The sequence below is a fragment of the Hemiscyllium ocellatum genome, chromosome 18 (assembly GCF_020745735.1).
Source record: "Hemiscyllium ocellatum isolate sHemOce1 chromosome 18, sHemOce1.pat.X.cur, whole genome shotgun sequence".
Taxonomy (NCBI): Eukaryota; Metazoa; Chordata; class Chondrichthyes; order Orectolobiformes; family Hemiscylliidae; genus Hemiscyllium; species Hemiscyllium ocellatum.
In genome coordinates, this window is record NC_083418.1 from 62,117,149 (window position 1) to 62,139,042 (window position 21,894).

Below are 21,894 nucleotides of genomic sequence, written 5' to 3' on the forward strand. Positions count from 1 at the left end.
ATTCGCTGAGGTCATTCTTACAAAGAATGAGATTATGAAAAAAATGTAACAGTGTTAACATTTCAAGTCTGAAGAAGAATCCTATTGGATTGAAAACATTTACTTTGTTTCTCTCTGGACATGTGTCACCAGACCTGCTGAATTTCTCCAGCACTTCCTGTTTTTATTTCAGCTCCCCACCATCTGCAGTACTTCAGTTTTATATAGATAAGTTACCTTGATAATTAGAATAAATACTTTTATGTTGTGACTAATGAGGTAGTGGGTCTAGAGCAACAGTGAACTTTTCCAGCCTTGTTGATGATAGTATTAACAGGCTTTCTTCGCAACAGCAATGCCACAATAGAACAAGGTGCCAAAGTAAATGTATACAGCTGAAGAAGGGCTTAAGCCCGAAACATCGATTCTCCTGCTCCTTGAATGCTGCCTGGCCTGCTGTGTTTTTCCAGCACCACATTTCTCAACTCTGGTCTCCAGCATCTGCAGTCCTCACTTTCTCTTAAATATATACAGCCCCAAGATTTGAAATCTTCAAGACCCTTCTCCAGATTATTTCCATTTGTAAAATTTTCTTTGTAAGAATGACCTCAGCAAATCATGCCTGGTTCAGCTTGTGCTACATATATAAATGTTGTTAGGATGTGGATATTAGTCTGTATTGCTGACCCATTAAAGCAGAAACAGAAGTGACGAGGCATTGGATAAGATTCATGTGATTATTGCAGAACAAGAAGTTAATGGAAATCAGTCAGTGATGTAACTGAAGGTACAATCACAACATAAACAGAGGTCTTGTGAGAAGAATACATAGGGGGAAATGGCACTGTCTATTTCTTTCCTGAATGTTCAGTGTTGGTCTCCATAGCCTTTTGTGGTGGAGAATTCTACAGGATTACCACTTTCTGCGTGAGGAAACATCCCTGGGTCTCAGTCTGAAATGGCCTGCCCACTGTCCTGAGACCATGACCACGTTTCCTAATTACTCAGCCAAGAGAAACATTGTCCTGCATACAGTCTGTTTAACCCTGTCAGATGACTTAATGAGATCCCCTTTCATTCTTCTAAACTCCAGGATATAAGGACCCAATCTCTCCTCATACAACAAGCCTGCCGTCCCAGGAATCAGTCTGATAAGACAAGGTGTAGGTTGTAATGGGGGAAATGCTATAAGATGATGGTGGGATTGAGCAGGTTGGTAGCTGCAGAAAGATGGTGATTGCATCAGTTAGGATTGCACTCACAGGAGTCCAGGAGAATGAAGGGAGAATCTCATAGAAATCTGTAAATTTGTAACAGGACTAGAGATATTAGATGCAGAAATGTTGTTCCCGATGGTGGGGTGTCCATAACCAGCTGCAGTTTAAGGGCAATGAGTAAACCTTTCAGCACTGAGAGGAGAAATTTCTTCACCTAGAGAGTGGTGAGCCAGTGGAATTCACTACCACAGGAAGTGGTTGAAATCAAAATATTATTTTCTTTTCAGGAAGGAGGTAGATGTAGCTCTTGTCAGTAAAGGGATCAGGGATCAGAGATAAGGGGGAGGGCAGGATTAGAGTATGGAGCTCGATGATCAGCCATGATCATATTGGGTTGTGGAGCAGACTCGAGGGGTCACATAGCCTATTCCTGCTGCCATCTTCTATGTTTAAGAGTGACAGCAGAATGGCAGTTTCTTTTAAAAGAGAGGAGAAAATACCCAGAACAATAGCAAAAGTGGAGGTTCAAAAATATAACATACATTTGATATTTGTGCTTTATTCTTTAATTCAATTCCAATATAGTTCAAATACAATACTATAAGTTAGAATTTGCTGTTAAATTGATTTTAATAGTAGGTACTTATTGTAATCTGTTTCAGATTATGTCTCAAGATAGACAATGGAATATCATTGCTCACCTCAGTCCTTCTCAGATAACTTTGTTGTGGAATGTTGGGAGTGGGATGTTAATGCGAAGTCACCAGCAGTACAACTTTCTCCATGTCGGAGAGCAGTTTACTTTCATATTGACCCCGTCCTGCAAAGTGAAGGTACAGCCGGAGTTAGAGGAACAAAAGGTGGTATCAAAATAGACTTTGCTGTGTTCTTGTTTTTAGTTAATATCAGAGAATAAGGGAGGTATTTCTTTACTTCAAATGTATTGTTAAAATGTTTCACATTAATGTGTTTCCTAATGTATGAATGGTCTTAGCTGTAGCCATCTGCAGCTAAGATGTAGATGGTGATTGCATGATGATATCTATTGCATTGCTGTGTTGGGTGTACTGACATTGCCTTGTGTTTCATCAATCAGTGTTAGTCCAATGTAAATAAAATCAACAGTTGCATCAACTTATACTAAATTGGCAGCAATGCTGAAGTAAATTGCATTGCCACAAAGCATTCACTTATGTTTTATTAATCAGCCACAATACACAGGGCAATACGTTTTTAACATCCTCTGCTTGATGTTAATGTTTAACAGATAGTGTGGGCAACAAACACAATGCTGTTTGACATATTTTCTTGCTGTCTAGTTAGCTCATTAAACATTCTCTTCACTGAGCACTCTTGTTACTGCTGCTGCCAGTTAACATTGTGCACTTATATGCTCAAGCTGAACAACATCAGGTTATTTCTGGATCATTTATTTGCAGTTCCCTCTGATTCAGCCACCACAAATTTTAGCAGTAATTTTATGTTGTATTCTCTTTACCTTTTGAGCTTCCTATTTTACAGTTATTTTACAAAAATGTACAAAAATATAACCATGACTATGTGGAGTCCCAAAACTGATTCTGACAATATTAGTTGACAATTATTTAATACTCCTCAATGTGATACTGCAGAAGGAGACCATTTGACCCATTGTGTCTGTACCAGCTCCCAAAAGAACTACCCATCTAGTTCCATGCTTCACTCTTACCTCCATAGCCTCCTAAATTAATCACTTTTAAATATATATCCAGCTCTCTTTTGAAACCTCCTGTGGAATCTGCCTCCATCACTCTCCCAGACAGTGTATTCCAAATCCTCACACTCTCTGGGCAAAGAGGTTTCTCCTCATCTCATTGCTAGCTCTCTTGCTGACAATTTTGAAGTTGTGATCCCTAGTTACTGATATACCAATTAGTGAAAATAGAATATCCTTCTTTACCCTGTCCAAATTGTTCATCATTTTGAACACCTCAATAAGGTCGCCTCTTAATCTTTTCTGTTCCAAGAAGAACAAGCCCAATCTCTGTAATCTTTCCCTGTATTGAAAATCCCTCATTCCTTATATCATTCTGCTAAATCTCCTTTGCACTTTTTCTAGGGCTTTAACATCCTCCCTTAAATAAGGTGTCCAGAACTGAATACAATACTCCAATGATTCGTTGAGGTATAGCATCACTTCCTTGCTGTAATACTCTGTGCCTCTATTTATAAATGCAAGGATGCTATAAACAATCTGAAGAACTGTTTCCATTTGCCTGGCCACTTTCAGAGAATTGTGCACATAATCCCTGAGGTCCATCTGCTCTTGTACTCTCTTCACACTGATACAATTGAGCTTGCATTGTTTCTCTGAGTTTCTCCATCTAAATACATTTCCTCACATTTCCTTGCATTGAAACTCATCTGCCAGGTGTCTGATCATTTAGCCAACTTATCAATGTTCCCCTGAAGTCATAGAGTCATGCAGCACAGAAACAGACCATTCGGTCCAACTCATCCATGCTAACCAAGTTTACTGCATTTGGCTCATATCCCTCTAAACTGTTCATATCTATCCAAATGTCTTCTAATGCTGTAACTGTATCTGCACCTACCACTTCCTCTGGCAATTCATTTGTCTGTGTGAAAAAGTTGCCTCTTAGGTCCCTTTTAAATCTTTCCCCTCTCGCCTTAGAAATATACCACATAGTTTTGAACTCCCCGACTCGAGGGAAAAGTGATTTTATAAACCTCTCTAAGGTCACTTCTCAATGTCCTACGCTCCAGTGAAAAATGTCCCAGCCTATCCTTATAGCTCAAACCCTCCATTCCCAGCAACATCCTGGTAAATCTTTTCTGAACCCTCTCCAATTTAACAACATCCTTTCTATAGCAGAGCGACCAGAATTGCACATAGTACTCCAAATGTGGCCTCACCAACATCCTGTACTACCTCAATATGACATCTCATTTCTTATACTCAATGGTCTGAGCAATGAAGGCAAGCGTATTAAATACTGGCTTAACCATCCTGTCTCCTGTGATGCAACTGTCACAGAACTATGTACCTGAACTCCTTAGTCTCTCTATTTGGCACTACCCCGGACCTACCATTAACTATATAAGCCCTACCCTTATTTGTTTTACCAAAATGCAATCCTTCGCATTTATCCCAATTAAATGCCATCTGCTACTCCTCAGCCCATTTGCCCAATTGATCAAGATCAATTTGTAATGTTAGACAACCTTCTTCACTGTCAACTACAGCACAGATTTTGGTGTCGTTTGCAAACTTACTAACCATGCCTCCTAAATTCTCATCCAAATCATTTATATAAATTACATCCATACAATTCACTGTTCTCCCTAGCTTTGTATCCTCTGCAAATTTATTGGTTTTGCCATCAACACCCATTTCCAAATCGTTCATATAAATCTGAAAAGACAAGGGTCCAAAAACCGATCCCTGGGGATCATCATTTGCAACTTGTCTCCAATCTGAGAAATGTCCATCTATACCAACTCTCTGTCTTCTATCTTTTAGCTAACTTCTAATCCGTGCTGCCAAGGATCTGTCAATCCCAAACATTTCTAATTTGCCAACCAATCTGCCATGTGGCTCTATAGTAAATACTTTCTGAAAGCCCAAATATACAACTTCCACAGCACGACCCAAATCCACTGCCCATGTCACTTTGTCAGAGAATTCAACTAAATTTGACAGACATGACCTGTCCTTTGACGAAGCCATGTTCATTGTCTGGTATGAACGTACTTTTTTCTAAACGTATATTTGTCTTATCCTGTATTATGCCAAGCTGACAGGTCTATAATTTTCCTTTGTCCTTTCCTCAACAGTGGCATAACGTTTGCAATCCTTCAGTCCCCATGACTAATTCTGTGATAAGAGAGATCTGGAAAATTTCTGTCAACAGCTCTACAGTTTGCTATTTTACATTAGAGTAGTATATACAAGAATATTGAATGGAAATAGTTGTGATTATTCACTGATATTGTCAGCAATGATTTCCTGACTGCCAAACTTGTTTAGAAATTACTATTGTGAAGATGTGGAAAATGAAGAAGTCAATACAGTAAATTGTTATTCCAAAATGTTCAGGCACAAAGGAGCATTGATGTAGCTTTGTGGTGGCAGAAATATAAACCTGTACATTGCTTGGATCAGATGCTTAACATATTGATCCATTGAAAATATCTTTATGAAATGCACCCTTTTATTCATTATTGTGCTGTTTGAACAGGCTTCATCCATGGAGAACATTATTGGGAGGTTAAGTTTCTTGAACCTCCATATGGTACCTCTGTGATGGTGGGTGCTGGAACAAGACATGCACATCTTCATCTTGGCAATTACACATTTATAAACATGCTCGGTAAGTAACCTTAAGAATTCTGTAAAACTTTTATCAGTATGTTAAAATCCTAATGTGTCCAGTTCATTATATATTAACATAGTTCTTTTGTCTGCTTAATTAACCTATCTATATCCCTTTACAGAATTCTTTACATCATCCTCACAACCTTTTTTCCTACATATTGTTTTTAATTGTCTGCACTCTGGCTGCAATACACTGGGTCCCTTCATTCAAGTAATTGATACAGATTGTAAATAATTAAGATTCCAGCTCTGATTTCTGCAGTACTCCACCAGTTACAATTCACCAAATGAAATGACTGATTTATGTTGACTCTCAGTTTCCTGTTTGTCGGGCAGTCCCCTACGGCAAACGATCATTCCCAACACCATAAGCTCTTAACTTCTTCAATAACCATTCATGTGGCATATTATCAAATACCTTTTGGAAATCCAAATGCATCTCATCTACTGATTTCACTTTATCTACTCCACACATTACATCCTTGTGGAAATTATTATAGATTTATTATATACTTTTTCCCTTTTACAAAACCATGTTGATTTTGCTCAATCATGTTATGATTTTCTAAATGTCACACTGCTACCGATTTAATAATGAATTTGAGCTTTTTTCCCAATGATAAATCTCAGGCTAACTGGTCTGTAGTTTGGACTCCCTCCTTTCTTGAATAGAGATGTACAGCCATTGGAATGTTTCCAACGTCCAGAGAACTTCAGACGATTACAACCAATGCATCTGTTAGCTCTGCAGCTACTTCTTTTAAGACTTTAAGATGCTGGCCATCAGATCCCGACTCCATGTTTAATAGTTTCCCAGCATTATTTCACTGGTGATGGTGAGAGTTAACGCCCTCCTCTTCACCTTTTATCCAGTGTCGTCAAGCTTTATAAGTCTGCTCCTGTGAGAATCCAGTGAATTAAGCAGAGATATAAAATTCACAAGTAGCAAGACACAAGAGCTGGTTATTTATGACATTGTGAGCACAGCTGAGCAGTTTCAATCAGGATGGGGGTGTGCTATTCCATGGGCCTGTGTGGTGAGGATCCCAACTCACCATTCGTTGTATGAGCAGTAACTCAGATTTCTCTCCATGATCCTTCCAGACATGCTGACTTTTCCAGCAATTCCCATTTTTGTTTCTGATTTCCAGCATCTGCAGTTCTTTTGGTTTTTATTGAGCTGTTTCTATTTTTTTTCAGTTTATTTGAGGTACATGGGCATCTCTGGTGAAAACAATGACTGCAGATGCTGGAAACCAGATTCTGGATTAGTGATGCTGGAAGAGCACAGCCGTTCAGGCAGCATCCGAGGTTTAGCAGTAAAATTGACGTTTCGGGCAAAAGCCCTTCATCAGGAATACCCGAAACGTCGAATACCCGATTTTACTGCTAAACCTCAGATGTTGCCTGAACTGCTGTGCTCTTCCAGCACCACTAATCCAGAACATGGGCATCTCTGGCTGGACTAGTGTTTATCCCTAGTTGCCCTTGACAAGGTGGTAGTGAGCTACCTTCTTGAAGCACTGCAGTCCTCATACTGTGGGTCAACCACAATGCCCTTGGGGAAATTTTCAGGACTTTGAACCAGCGATTGTGAGGGAACAGTGATATATTCCCAAATCAAGATGGTGAGTGGTTTAGATGGTGTATCCATGCATCTCCTTCTATTTGGAAGTGGTAATGGATTTGGAAAGTGATGACTGAGGGTATTTGGGGAATTTCTGCAGTTCATGTTGTGGATGGTACACACTGCTGCCACTGAGGCCACCAATGGAGGGAGTGGATGCTTGTGAATGTAGTGCTAGTTAAGCAGGCTGCATTGTCCTGGATGAGATCAAGCTTCTTGAGTGTTGTTGGAGCTGCACCATTCAGGTAAGTGGCGAGTATCCCATCACTCTCCTGGTTTGTGCCTTGTAGATGGTGGACAGGCTTTGAGGAATGAGGAGGTGAATTCCTCGCCACAGAATTCCTAACCTCTGATGTTCATGGAACCGCTATGTTTATGTCATAGTCATTGAGTCTTAGAGATGTATCGCATGGAAACAGACCCTTCGGTCCAATCCGTCCATGCTGACCAGATCATTTGAGGTTCTGGTAAATGGTAACCCTAAGGATTTTGATAGTGGGCGATTCAGTGATGGTAAATGTCAAGGAGCAATGGTTGGATTGTCTCTTATTGGTGATGATTATTGCTTTAAGTTTGTGTGGTGCAAATGTTACTCGCCATGTGTAAACTCAAGCCTGGGTGTTGTCCAGATCTTGTTATATTTGAACATAGAATGCTTCAATATCTGAGGAGTTGTGAATGGTGCTAAACATTGAGCAATTATCAGTAAACATTCCCATTTAGCACCTTACGATGGAGGTAATGTCATTGATGAATCAGTTGAAGATGGTTGAGCCTACCCTGAGGAACGTTCATTGATAAACTGCTCAGGGATCAAACTGCTGAGCCTCCTCCAGGATATGGCCAGAGAGATTCAGTAAAATAGACGTGAGTGATCTGTAGACAAGTATTTTGAATGTGAAAATGCAGACCATCAACAAATCAGCATGCAGGAAAGCTACAGTCTGTGTGTCAAATATTGTGTCCGCCTATGTCAAGCAGACACATCACCTGTTACTGGCTGGATCCCAAACTTGCTGGGTTGGATATAAATGGGAAAATCCCTGAGGATTTTCCATGAAACTATTTTAGCTACACTGTATACCAGTGTTGAGATGCAGGTACCCAGGTAAAACCCTCTCAGAATCATCACCTTGTTAAAATGCGAAATGCAACTTAAATAAAATAATTTGTCTTACCAGTCCTATTTAGTAGGGTTTATTCCTTTCTTGTCATCTTTTCTTTTCTTCAATAATAAGGTGCTCCTCTTTCTGACACTCAGTCACATTTCTCATTTCTAACTTGAACTTGCGTTAGTTTCCTTATCAGTTTCATGCTGAGCTGTTTCTCCTTGAGTCAGGATTTTCCAAACTGAATGCATTTCTGTTCAAAATGGTTCTGTATAAAACTAAGTCAACGGTAACATGTTATCTGTTTAGTGCCTCCATACAAATTTGGAGTTTTGTGCAGCCAAACCCACAACATACATTTCATATTAATATAGAATCATGGAGTATTATAGTATAGAAGAAGGTAATTTGACCCAGCATGCCTCTACCGGCTCCCAAAAAAGCTACTCAGCTAGTCTTATTCCCTAGCTGTACCTCTGTAGCCCACTTACAAATATATATCCAGCTCTCTTTTGAAACCTCCTACAGAATCCATCTCCACCACTCTAGGAGAAAGTGAGGACTGCAAATGCTGGAGATCAGAGTCAAAGTGTGTGGCGCTGGAAATGCACAGCTGATCAAGCAGCATCTGAGGAGTAGGAGAGTTTACGTTTTAGGCATAAGATCTACACGAAGAATGGTGGGGTGGGCGGTGGGGTGGTGGCCCAAGGGGGCTGAGAGATAAATGGGTGGGGGGGTGGGGCTGGGGGGCTGGTAGCTGGGAATGTGATAGATAGATGAAGATAAGAGAGAGGAGAGTGGAGCGGATAGTTAGGAAGGAAGACAGACAGGTGGGACAGTTCAAGAGGGTGGTGCCGACATTCCAAATCCTAACAAAACTCTGAGTGAAGACGTTTCTCCTCATCTCACTCCTCCCTTTTTTGCTGACAATCTTGACATTGTGACCCCTAGTTACTGACACGCCAACTAATTAAAACAGAATGTCCTTCTTTACCCTGTCAAAATTGCTCAGAATTTAGAACACCTCAATAAGGTCACCTCTTAATCTTCTCTGCTCTAAGGACAAGAAGCCCAGTCTCTCTAATCTTCCCTTGTATCTAAAACCCCTCATTCTTGGCATCATTCTAGTAAATTTCCTTTGCACTTTGTCCCGGGCTTTAACATCCTTCCTCAAATAAGGTGCTCAGAACTGAACCCAGTCTTCCAAAAGTAGTCTGTAGAGGTGTAAAATCACTTCCTTGTTTTTATACCCTATGCAAAAGGAGAAAGTGAGGACTGCAGGTGCTGGAGATCAGAGCTGAAAATGTGTTGCTGGAAAAGCACAGCAGGTCAGCCAGCATCCAAACAGCAGGAGAATCGACGTTTCGGGTATGAGCCCTTCTTCAGGAAACCCTATGCCTCTATTTACAAACCCATGAAATTGTAAGCCTTCTTATCAGTATCTCCTAGGATATCATGCCATTACAATCTCTGAATGTTACTGATGAATGTTATTTTTCATTTTCAAGGAAATCCAATCAGATTAAACAGCGTTTCTAACTTGATCGTACTTCCTTCTCACAGGGATGGATTCTGAAAGCTGGGGCTTATCCCACAAAGGTATAACCTGGCATGATGGCCACAGCAGACAGTACACGGAACCATTTTATGAGAAAGCCACAATCATAGGAGTTGACTTAAATCTGTATGATGGTACTATGACCTTTTATAAGAATGGACACAATTTAGGAGTTGCATTCACAGGCCTCAATAAGGTAACTAATAATCAGGTGTAGGATATTTGAAATTTGTTATTGTGTGACAAAAAGTAGTAGAAATTTTATAATTGCTTTTAGTGAAATAATATTTGAACAGTGAATTCATTTAGATTGTCATGTTTTACTATGTTGATACTAAACTGAGTTTCATAGGGAACTGGGTGTCACATTCTGCTTTGAGACATGGAGATGAACAATATGAAATTCTCCTCTTTCTGCTTTAGTAAGAGTGAAAAATAATGAGCAGCTGAATCAGTTTATAATTGATACTTTATTGACAATAAAACAATAGCCTCAGAACAATAACAAAATGAGAAATTGAAATTTCCAGAATGGAATTGTGAGGAGTTAGCTTGTCAGAAAGCATTGTCGAGTTTTTAAAGTCCCAAATCAAAGTCAAATGTAAATACTTCATGTTGGCTGGATGTGAGGTTCCATTTCTCAGGAATGAATATAAAAGATCGCCATAAAACTAACAAGACAGCACTTCTGTGTTACTTCTCTAAGTCAGTATATGAGTATGCCATTAAGTGATAAAATGTCAGGACAGAGGATACTTGATTATCCGAAGGACATGGGTGGGGCTATTTCGTTCGGTTAATCGAATGCTGGATAATCAAATGTCAGATAACATAGTTTAGCCAAGCACTGGAGTCTTGCAATCTTGCAGGATAATCCAAAACTTGGATAATCAAATGCCAGATAATCGAGGTTCCTCTGGATACCTTTAACAGACATGCTCATATCATCAGTCTATCATGTAACATGTGACCTGAGCATATAAAGTTCTCAGACTCCATCTTAAGTTGGATTTCTTGAAGCATGACATGTAAATGAAAGCTTACCACTGTCTATGACTGGATAGTATAATTCTAGCACAGCCACATATATGTCTGAGAATCTATTATTTATATATAACACTGAGCTGTAATAAATATTCTGTGGGAGCATTCAAAACTGCATTACCCACCTCTAGTTCTGAGGTTACGAGGGAAAACATAAGCACTGGTGCATCAGGGAAAGATACCTGAGGCCCAGGATGCACAATGCACATCATGGTTAGCAGCAGAGGGTATCTGTAAAGAACAGATTCTAAGATCTCAGTTGCAGGTATTTGGAAACGTCATTGAAATAAAGAATTTGAACATTCATCAGCATCAATTTCTGAGACTACAGATGATGTTGAGATGTGTCAATAGGCAAAGCAAGAAGACAAAGTTAATTTACGTATTAAAATCTAAGCTTGTTCAAGTTGGAGAAAAACACTCATGTGCCTACAATTCCTATTTAATAGAAACTGTCGTCAAATGGTCCTCATGGTATAGCTACAAAGTATTCCGGAAAAAAACACTTAAAACTGTTGTCTAACCTTAGAAGGTTTATCTGTGACCAAAGTATAGTAGTTTTGCTATTTTGTTTCTTCAAATTGGCCTGAATGTAGAGGGAAGCTTATGGGATGTCTCCATTCCCTGTTCCAAAACCAAAAGAATTCTGGATACTATAAATCGAAACACAAACAGAAATTGCTGGAAAAGCTCAGCAGATCTGGCAGAACTTCTGAGGAAGGGTCGCCAGTGCTGAAACATTAACTTTGATTTCTCTGCACAGTTGCTGCCAGATTTGCTGAGCTTTTTCAGCAACCTCTGTTTTTGTTACCTCTATACATTGTGTGTATGTATGTATAGGAGCGCCTGTGTGTGTGTGAGAAAGAGTGTGTGTATAGGAGTATCTGTGTGTGTGTAGTGCAATGGTGGCCACCTGTAATGTGACATGTACCCAAGGTCCCGGTTGAGGCCCTCCCTATGGGTACTGAACTTAGCTGTCAGCCTCTGCTCGGCCACTTTTCGCTGCTGCCTGTTTTTGCCTGTTTGCATAATTATCAAATTGGCAAAACATGGCAATGTACGACCATATATCTGAGATTATTTGTTGTCTTTTAGTTGGTATGTCAGCATAACTTTGAGAAATCTACTGTATCATTACTGTATCATAGCTTGTAACCTGAGGATATAAAAGTCTTAGACACAAACTTGGATCACTTGAATCATGATGTGCTGATGAAAAGCAATTGTTTTTAATAGCCAATTGACCTAATAATAGTCCAGACATTTCTATATCTGTGAATCTAACTTTCTTTTATTCATTCAGAGAATGTAAGCTTTGCTGGTTGTGTCAGTCTTTACTTCCCACCCTAATCCTCTTGAGACGGTGTGATGACCTGCCTTCTCAAATAAGTGCAGTCTAACTTGTGCAGCGACCCTCACAATACTGTCAGGGATAGAATTTCCAGGATGTTGACCCAGTGGCACTAAAGGAACAGGAAGACATTTTGAAGTCAAGATGATGAGTGGGTAAAGAGGTTTTGGAATGTGACGATGGTCCCACGTATTCACCTTGTCCACCTAGATGGTAATAGTCATGAGTTTAGAAGGCAAAGTCTGAGGAGCCTTGATAAAATTTTGCAGTACACTTTGTAACTGGGACACACTGCTGCCACTGAGTGTCAGTGATGGAGGGAATGTATGTTTCTGGATGTGGTGTGTGTCAAGGGGGGTGCTGTTTTATGCTGAATGGTGTCAAGCATCTATCCACTTAAGTAGGGAGTATTCCAACAAACTCTTGACTTGTGCCTTGTAGATGGCGGATAGTCTTTGGGGACCAGATTTCCTTCCCTGAAGGGCATTTATGATCCATATAGATTTGTAGGACAATCAACAAAGGTTTCATGGTCATCATTAAAACTTTTAATTCCAGACAGTCCTTTAAATTAAATTTCACCTTGATGGGATTTGAATGCAGGTCAACCTGGTTCTCATGGATTACTAGTCCAGCGACAATATCATTATGCCATCATCTCCCCACCATTTACATATAAACAGTGAGCTGCAATAAAAGTTCTGTTGGACATTTTAATAGCATGTTCTTTGTTCTAAGGGATAAAATGAGCATTACCACATGAGGGAAAGATAGCTTGCTGAAAATAAAATGCATGTCAAGTACATATATCAAGCTGAAGATAACAATCTAATACAATAAACCACTCCGGTTTCAGATGAGCAAAAATGTCTCATTTCTGTTTAACATAAAATGGTGACTAAAACCCTAACTATAGTTGAAGTACAGAGGTGCAATTTTATTCCTTGTGTTTGTTTCAAAAGACTACATTGTAATGCTGAAATTTATTTAATTTCTAGACCATTATGTGCCACTGATTTTAGTTTTGTTTGAACCCGACAGGTTGGGGCACCCTTGTATCCCATTGTCACTTCCACAACTGCAGAAACAGAACTTCAGCTTGGGATGAGAAGCTGTCGGTTCATGTCACTACAGGAGCAGTGTCTATACACAGTCATCCAGCATCTAATAGATAAAGTTCACATTGACACACTGCCTCTCCCTGCCTACATCAGAGGACAACTTAAAGAATTTTTAAAGTAATCACTGAAGTGGGATGTAATCATTTTGGGAAGATTGAAAATAATTTCATGAAGACTATTTAATGTTTTCCATGGATCTGAGTACTTCTGCATCAGGAATCAAAATTATGTATAGCCTCAATAATTGTGGAATTGACCAATACGCACTTTTTAAAAAAAAGTCAAGATATTTTTCTTAGTACTTGTGTTTGGATTTGGAGAGGGTCTTTGTGTCAAAAGAAGATGCAAAGCAGATGTTGCTGTTGTATTAATGGCAATATCGCTGGTGTTTACATTCATTAACCTGAGGTAGCAATTCCTGGTGTCTGCACACATACTATTAAAAGCTGTAAGTGATTTATTGCTCTTCCACAGAAAGTGTCTTTGAAGTCCTGGCAGACAGCAATCATTCAAAATCACTGAAACCGATAAGGACTTCCTCTTTCATGCTATGATATTATTTACTCCCCACCTTAGTTATATCTTAGAAAGGAAATTTAACTTAATTTTTTTAATGGCATCATAAGTCATAACTATTCATTGAACAACCTCTCTGGCCCAAGAAAATAAATTTTGTAATGGCGTAATGTCAAATGGTTCATTATGATAAAAATTCCATTGCTTTCTGATATAACATTTTAAAAACTTTTGTTCGACATTTCAGCTTCTAATGTGTACACCCCAATCTTTATTTCACTTGCTGTAAATTTTATAAAAAGAATAGAGCTCATCACTTTCAGCTTGGTTATTGGTAAGAATTCTTCAGTGTGATTGACTGCTTACTCTGCCTGCTGACATCAGCGTTGGTGGATGCCTGGAGAACTCTTCGAATTGACACTGAGTCATGTGAATTCAAAGATTGTTCGATCTTTGTGTATAAATTCCAGGTCAACGAGTGCTATCACTTTTCAGTTGACTAGAAATTCAGGGCCAACATGATAAATTATGATGAATGGACCTCAGTGTGGTGATGTTTTCAAGTCAAAACATCGTAAGTCTAACAATTAATTAGTATTTAACAACCATCTCTGGAGGGCAATGCGATACTTTGAAATACTAAGTTCAAAGTAATATTAAAGGTTTCAAGTACTGGAATGGAAGGATTTAAGTGAAGTTAGAATCTGCAACTGGAAATCAATCTAATTTGAGCATTATCCAAGATACTACAGAAATTTTAATTGAAGGAGTAAACTTAGTTGGGATCAGTTTTTAAGGTTAATGTAACATTGTACAGTTTATGTATATACTTTTCCAGTATCTGTACTAAAATTAAATATAATCACTCTAGGAATTCTTAATTTTAAATGAGTCTCGATGTCATAATTTAACATCATAAAAACATGGGAATGCTCAATTCTGTCAGTTTATTTTGCATAACCTGAATGGAACACAAACACTTGTTAGTCTTAACAAGCACAACACTTGAAATTATGGTAAGTTCAGACTATTTCTTAATTAACTCTGGTGATCACTTTTGTGTGCTGCTTGTTTCATTCTCAGAATCACATATTTTCCACCCATAATGTTTAAAAGAGTATAAAGACACAAAAGTTAATATCAATTAATGTTTAGTTTTAAGAAAAGTGTGTATGTTTGTATTGTGTAAGAGTTATGCAGCATTCATATGATGGTAACAGAAGCTAAAAAATGTGGAATCACTTTACCAATGTAATTTCAAAATTATATCCACTTTGCCTGATGTGAAGGGTTTTGAATTGGCATGTCCAAATTTGATTTCAGATTTCCAGCAGCTGCAATCTTTTGCATTTTTATTTGTGAAGAGTTAGATATCTGCATTTGAGGCAGTCTATGCCCTACAGAGAAATCTTTGTTGCAGTTCATGGAAAAATGATAAATAACTTGATTGCAAGCAAAATGTTTCTTCATTACTGAAGCATTTCCATTTTTTGTGGTTTCAGTGCACTTGCTATCAGAAATTAGTGCAGCAATTTTGCAAAACACAAAGTGAATGGAGCCTGAATGGAATTGGACTGAAAGGAAAGTTTATAGGACAGTAAAGCTAAACAAAGTGGAAGAGGCAAAGATTAAATGAATTGGAATTCCACTGTCTTATTAGAATGAGCTGCAACCTTTCACTAAACAATATGCGGGTCTTATATGAAAACTGATATACAGTGTTCTCTCATCTTCTTAAAACATACCATTATTTATGTATCCTTGTATATAAAATACAGAACAACCTCAATTATCTGAATGTGATGGGCGGGGAGTATATTGTTTGGATAACTGATTATTTGGATAACTGATCTGATCGTAAACAAAGGAAGCCATACTGAACATGATTACGTAAATAAGCATGTTTACAGAGTTTTATTTCATTTAATCAATAAACTATGTACAAACGCTGGATATTGTTTAAAAATTCATGGTAGTTTACAAATAAAATCACTTTTTGGCTAGAGTTTGACTGAAGTCTGTGAAATTTTTCACTGACAGTTTCCTCGGTTTTCTCCTGGTCCTCGTCAGCAGCCAGCATCTTTCTGTTCGGTGTTGTCCTGCTCTCCAGATGAACTAAGTGTTGTCCCTCCCTCCTCAGCGACTGCTGAGCCCTTACAGAGAGCGCGAGATAAGCACAAAATACAGGGCGAACATGAGAGAGAGAGGGAAGATTTTTTCGCTAACTTCAGTTTCTGTCCTCTCATCAATTTTTTTTGGGGGGTAATGTTTTCCTCGTGTTTCCTCCTGTTTATTTTCATGTGTGCTAACTCACTACGATTTGCTCTTTTTCGTCAAAATAAAGTTACATTGAATTTTCTTGTCAGCTGAAAGATATTGAATTACTTTTTGGTTGGGAAAAAAAGAATCATCATGGGATCATGGGAGGAAAAAGCAACAGAAATTAAAAATGCGAGCACATTTATTGACTTAACTCTCTGGAGAATGAGCTGAGGGAAAAAAATTGTTCGGTTTGCAAAACGGAGCAAGTCAATGTTGAGAGGGAATCTTGCTGTTAGAGCGCACAGCTCGGATTTCACATACGTTGTTCTTGTGTGTTCACAGTCACAAACGTTTGTTCTTAGGGAGAATAAGTTTCGATTTTTTTTAATGTAATAAGTGTCAGACTTAACTCCAAGGTCACGTCTCAAGTATATATTTGAAGTTAATTATTTATTAAAGCATACTTGCATCTATATTCCTGTTCAAATTTACAAAATGATGCATTAAATGGATGAGTTCTAGAATTTTCCTACTTCAATTAAAATGCACGTACGGGGAACTTAAGATCTTGTTTGGATAATTCGAAATTCGGATAATTGATATTTGGATAATCAAGGTTGTTCTAATCAGTGAAATGTGCAAGATCTTAGCAAAAAGAAGCATAGGTCATTTTAAATGGGCATTTCAAGAGCCAATAAAATGTGGAGCTGGAAAAAGCACAGCAAGTCAAGCAGCATCAGAGGAGCAGAAGCGTCAACGTTTCAAGTGGGACCCTTCATCAGGACTTTTGAAAGGGCATTTCAGGAGGACATTCTGAAATGCATTTTAGTATTTCTGAGTGTTAATGTTGGCCAGAGGAATGTAATGCTTGGTAATGCAGGTGTTTCTTATTATAGAAAATGTTCCTCAGATGTATAAATGATAATAAACTTAATATTAAACCTTCTAGTGGTTACAGTTGGATCATCTTGTTTTTCAAAGATATGATTTTAACCGGATGGAAGTTTATTTCTCATGTAAATTTAAATGGTTATGTTTGTGGAAAGATATTCCAAAGCAATGCTGAGCAACAGAAAATTGTTTATGCATTTGTACTTTAATTTAAAACTGAAGCACTCTACAAAACATGAATGCTATAATAGGCTTAGAAGACAAAGCAACTAATCCAGCTTTGACAAAGGGTCAGTTAGACTTGAAACGTCAGCTCTTTTCTCTTCTTACAGATGCTGCCAGACCTGCTGAGATTTTACAGCATTTTCTCTCTTTGGGTTGGTGAAAGCAACTAATCTGTTCTCTCCATGTATAACACACTTCAGTAATTAGTTTGTCTCAATTTTTAACTTCAAAACAGCAGTCTTGTAGTCAGGATCTTGATCATGACAAGCCAGAGCTTGTCAGAATACAGGATATACAGGATACAGGAAACACAGATTTTAAAAAAAATTGATGCCACAACCAAATGATCAGATCTAAGCTCTGCAGTCTTGCCACTTCCAGTCATGAATGATGGCACATTGTTAAACAATTCACCAGAGGAGGGTCCACGAGTATCCCCATCCTCAATGATGGGGGAGCCCAACCCATCATTACAAAAGGCAAGGTTGAAGCATTTGCACCCATCCATCTTCAGGCAGAACTGTCAAATGGGTGATCTAACCTGATCTCCTTCGGTGATCCCCAGGATCACATTTGCCAGACTTCATCCAATTTCCTCCACTTTTAAGTAATATCAAGAAACAACTGAAGGCACTGGATCCAGCAAAGGCTGTAGACCCTGACAATGCTCTGGCAATGATACTGAAGATTTGTGTTCCAGAATTAGCCACAGCCCCAGCCAAGCTGATCCAATTCAGCTCCAACAATGGCACCTATGCAGCAACGTGGAGAATTGGAGACAAAAATAGAAATTGCTGGAAAAGCTCAGCAAGTCTGGCAGCATCTCTGGAGAGAAAATCCAGGTTAATGTTTTGGGCTGAGTGACCTTTTTTCAGAACTTCTTATGGCGACAGTAACATTCATCGTAAGCTGCAGCTCATATTAGCGCAGTGAATTGCATTACCAATGCAGGAATCAGGGGAAATGGAAATGATAAACGACTGTCTTTCAGGTTGGAGGAAGGTTTGTCATGGAGATCTCCAGTGGTTGCTATTTGGGACCCTTGCTTTTCCTGATTAATATTAATGTCCTGGATTAGGGGACAATTTTCAAGTTTACATAACAAGTTGGTGGAATAGTCCCTGATAGGTAGCAAATGAGATTCAATGCAGAGAATTGCGAGATGATGCATTTTGTTCAAAAGAAGACTAAAAGACAATATAACATAGGGGATTCAATTTTAAATGGTGTGCAGGAGCAGAGGGTTCTGGGTATACACATGCGTAGATCATTGAAAGAGAGCAATAGATAAAACGTGAAGTTCTTAGCTTTATTAATAGAGTCCATGGGCAGGGAGGTGATGTTGAACATGTACAGGACAGTTGTTAAGATCTCAGTTGGAGTATTGTGTACAGTTGTTACTGCTATATTACAGGAAAGATGCAAAGGCATTGGAGAGAGTGCATAAGTGATTAATTACAATGGTTCCAGCTATGAGGATAGATTGAGGAAGGTGGGGCTTTTCTGCTTTCTCTTTTTTTCAGAATGAAGTCTGAAAGGAGACCTGATTGAGTTTTTCATTCATGTGCGAAATGGGCAGGAATCGATAGGGTGAAGCTGTTTCCGCTTGTAAAAGAAACACGAACAAGTGATCTGTAAATGAAGCAAGGGTGGTGTGCTCACCAACCTTTTCACACAGCAAATTGAGTGGCACAGTGGTATATAGGTTAGCACCGTTGTCTCGCAGCAGCAAGGACCTGAGTTTAATTCCAGCTTTGGGTGACTGTCTCTATGGTTCAAAGTTTGTGAGAAGATTTGTAGCTTGGGTGCTCGTTGTTGTGGTTCTGTTCGCCGAGCTGGGAGTTTTTGTTGCAAACATTTCGTCCACTTTCAGTGCTTGGGAGCCTCCTGTGAAGCGCTTCTGTGATGTTTCCTTCGGCATTTATAGTGGCTTGTCTCTGCCGCTTCCGGTTGTCAGTTGCTGTCCGCTGCAGTGGCTGGTATATTGGGTCCAGGTCGATGTGTTTGTTGATAGAATCTGTGGATGAGTGTCATGTCTCTATGGTACTTGCATGTTCTCCCCATGTCTGCATAGTTTTCCTCCAGGTGCTCTGGTTTCCAACCATAGTCTGAACATGTGCAGGTTATGCAGACAAACCATGCTAAATTCACTGGTAGTGTCCCGGATTGTGCAGGTTAGGTGAATTAGCCGTAGTAAATGCAGGGTTATGGAGAGGGTCAGTGCAGATTCGATGGGCTAAATGGCCTTTTTCTACACAATAGGGATGCATGATGTGGAGATGCCAGTGTTGGATTGGGTTGGACAAAGGTAAAGCACCAAGTTATGGTCCAACAGGTTTATTTGGAAGCACTAGCTTCTCAGACCGCTAGTGGAGCAGGATCATAAGATACAGAATTTATAGCGAAAGATTACAGTGTCCTACAGCTGAAATGATATGTTGAACAAACCTAGATTGCTGTTAAGTCTTTCGCCATTTAGAATGGGCTGCAGGTTTCAGTTCATTAATATGTAAATTGCAGGACTTCTTTTAAGTCACATTTTCAAGCTAACTTAAAGTTTTATAAAAAGAGGTGACATCTCAGCTCATAAATGTGTTAAAGCTGTGAGGTTAGAGTCTGTCAGTATCCCAATCTTTAGTCAGACTGGTTCAATTTCCAAAGTGGGAATATATAAAATGTTATATGGATTGACAGCCTGTATTGACTGTCTGCAGATTGTGCATGAGAGAGAGTGTGTGTGTGTGTTCATGTGAGTGAGTGAGTGCGTGTTTGCATGTGTGCATGCTTGGTAAAGTGTGTGTGTGAGTGTGATGGAGTATAAGCCTGTGAGAGGGTGTGAGATGTATGTGTGTGTGTGTATGAGAGAGGGTTTGCATGAGTGTGCGACTATATGTGTGAGACAGAGAGAGAGTAGTGGGGACACCTGTCGTGTGACATGAACCCAAGGGCCCAGTTGAGGTCGTTCTCAGGATTCCGAACTTGGCTGTCAGCCTCTGCTCGGTCACTCTGCGTTATTGTGTATCTTGAAGCTTGTCTTGGAGGATGGGCACCCGAAAGTCCGAGGTCAAATGTCCCTAACCGCTGAAGTGTTCCTCGAGTTGAAGGAAACATCCCTGTCTAGCGATTGTTGCATGGTATCCATTCATCTGTTGTCATAGTGTCTGCCTGGTCTCACTAATGTAGCATGTCTCGAGGCATCCTTGCCTGCAAGGATAGACAACATTGGCCAAGGCACAGGAATACCTGCTGGTGGGTGGTGTCCCTACATGTAATGGTGGTATCCATGTTGACACTCTGACACGTCTTGCAGTGGTTGCTATGACAGGGTTGTATGGAGTTGTGGTTGATGTTGGCCTGAAGGCGGCTAACAATGGTCTATTTAAAGTTTGGTGGTTGTTTAAAGGAGTGGAAGCGTAGGGAAGGCCTTGGTGAGGTGCTCATCCTCATTGATAATGTGTCACAGGCTGCAAAGAACATGGCATAGTTTCTCCACTCCCGGGATGTACTGGACAATGAAGGGTATCCTATCCCATGGGCATCCCATGGCTGTCTCCTGAGGAGGCCATTACGGTTTCTCACCATGGCATGTTAGAACTAGAGATCGATGAGTTGAAGAGAAAGTGAGGACTGCAAATGCTGGAGTTCAGAGTCGAAAAATGTGGTGCTAGAAAAGCACAGCTGGTCAGGCAGCATCCAAGGAGCAGGAGATTCGACTTTTCAGGCATAAGCCCTTCATTGGTAATGAGGCTCGTAGCCCAAGGGGGCTGGGCTGAGATAAATGGGAGGGGGTGGGGGTGGAGCTGGGGAAAGTAGCTGGGAATGCAATAGGTAGATGAAGGTGGGGGTGAAGGTCGTAGGCCAGAGAGGAGGGTGGAACGGATAGGTGAGAAGAAAGATGGATAGGCAGGACTGTTCAAGAGGGTGATGTCAAGTTGGATCTGGGATAAGGTGGGTGGAGGGGAAATAAATAAGCTTGTGAAATCCACATTGATCCCATGTGGTTGGAGGCAACAAAGGCGTCGGGTAGTTAGAGTTTGGCGATGGAGGAGGCTGAGGACTTGCATGTCACTGGTGGTGTGGGAGCGGGAGTTAAAGTGTTCAGCCACAGGGGTTTGTTTGGTGTTTCCTATAAATGTTCTCTAAAACGGTGTGCAAGTTGGCGTCCTGTCTCCCCAATGTAGAGTAGACCACATTGAGAGCAGTGGATAAAGTAGATAACATCTGCGGAAGTAGATCAGATTCCCACCCTAACTGGGATAAAGATTATATACTGTAATCTTTATTCCAACACTGATCCACCAAAGAGTAACCCACCCAGACCCATTCCCCTACATTTACCCTGAACACACTGGACAATTTAGCATGGCCAATTCACCTGACCTGCACATTTTGGATTATGGGAGGAAACCGGAGCACCCAGAGGAAACCCATGCAGACACAGGGAGAATGTGCAAACTCCACGTAGTCAGTCACCTGAGGCGGGAATTGAACCCAGGTCCCTGGCGTTGTGGGCAGCAGTGCTAACCACTGAGCCACCATGCTACCCCCAATAGAAATGTATGAAACTTGGTTTGCACATTAACAATTGGAATCATCCCACCCAGATCCACCCCCAT

General features: G+C 39.9%; 1 protein-coding gene across 1 annotated transcript; it reads left to right on the plus strand.

Annotated features, from left to right (window-relative positions):
- The first annotated feature begins 1,878 nt into the window (after window positions 1-1,878).
- si:dkey-23n7.10 (SPRY domain-containing SOCS box protein 3) lies at window positions 1,879-13,505 on the plus strand. The gene is made up of 4 exons (XM_060838663.1): window positions 1,879-2,029; window positions 5,438-5,569; window positions 9,874-10,064; window positions 13,305-13,505. The coding sequence occupies exons 1-4, from the start codon at window positions 1,879-1,881 to the stop codon at window positions 13,503-13,505; spliced, it is 675 nt and encodes a 224-aa protein (XP_060694646.1).
- Window positions 13,506-21,894: the final 8,389 nt, after the last annotated feature.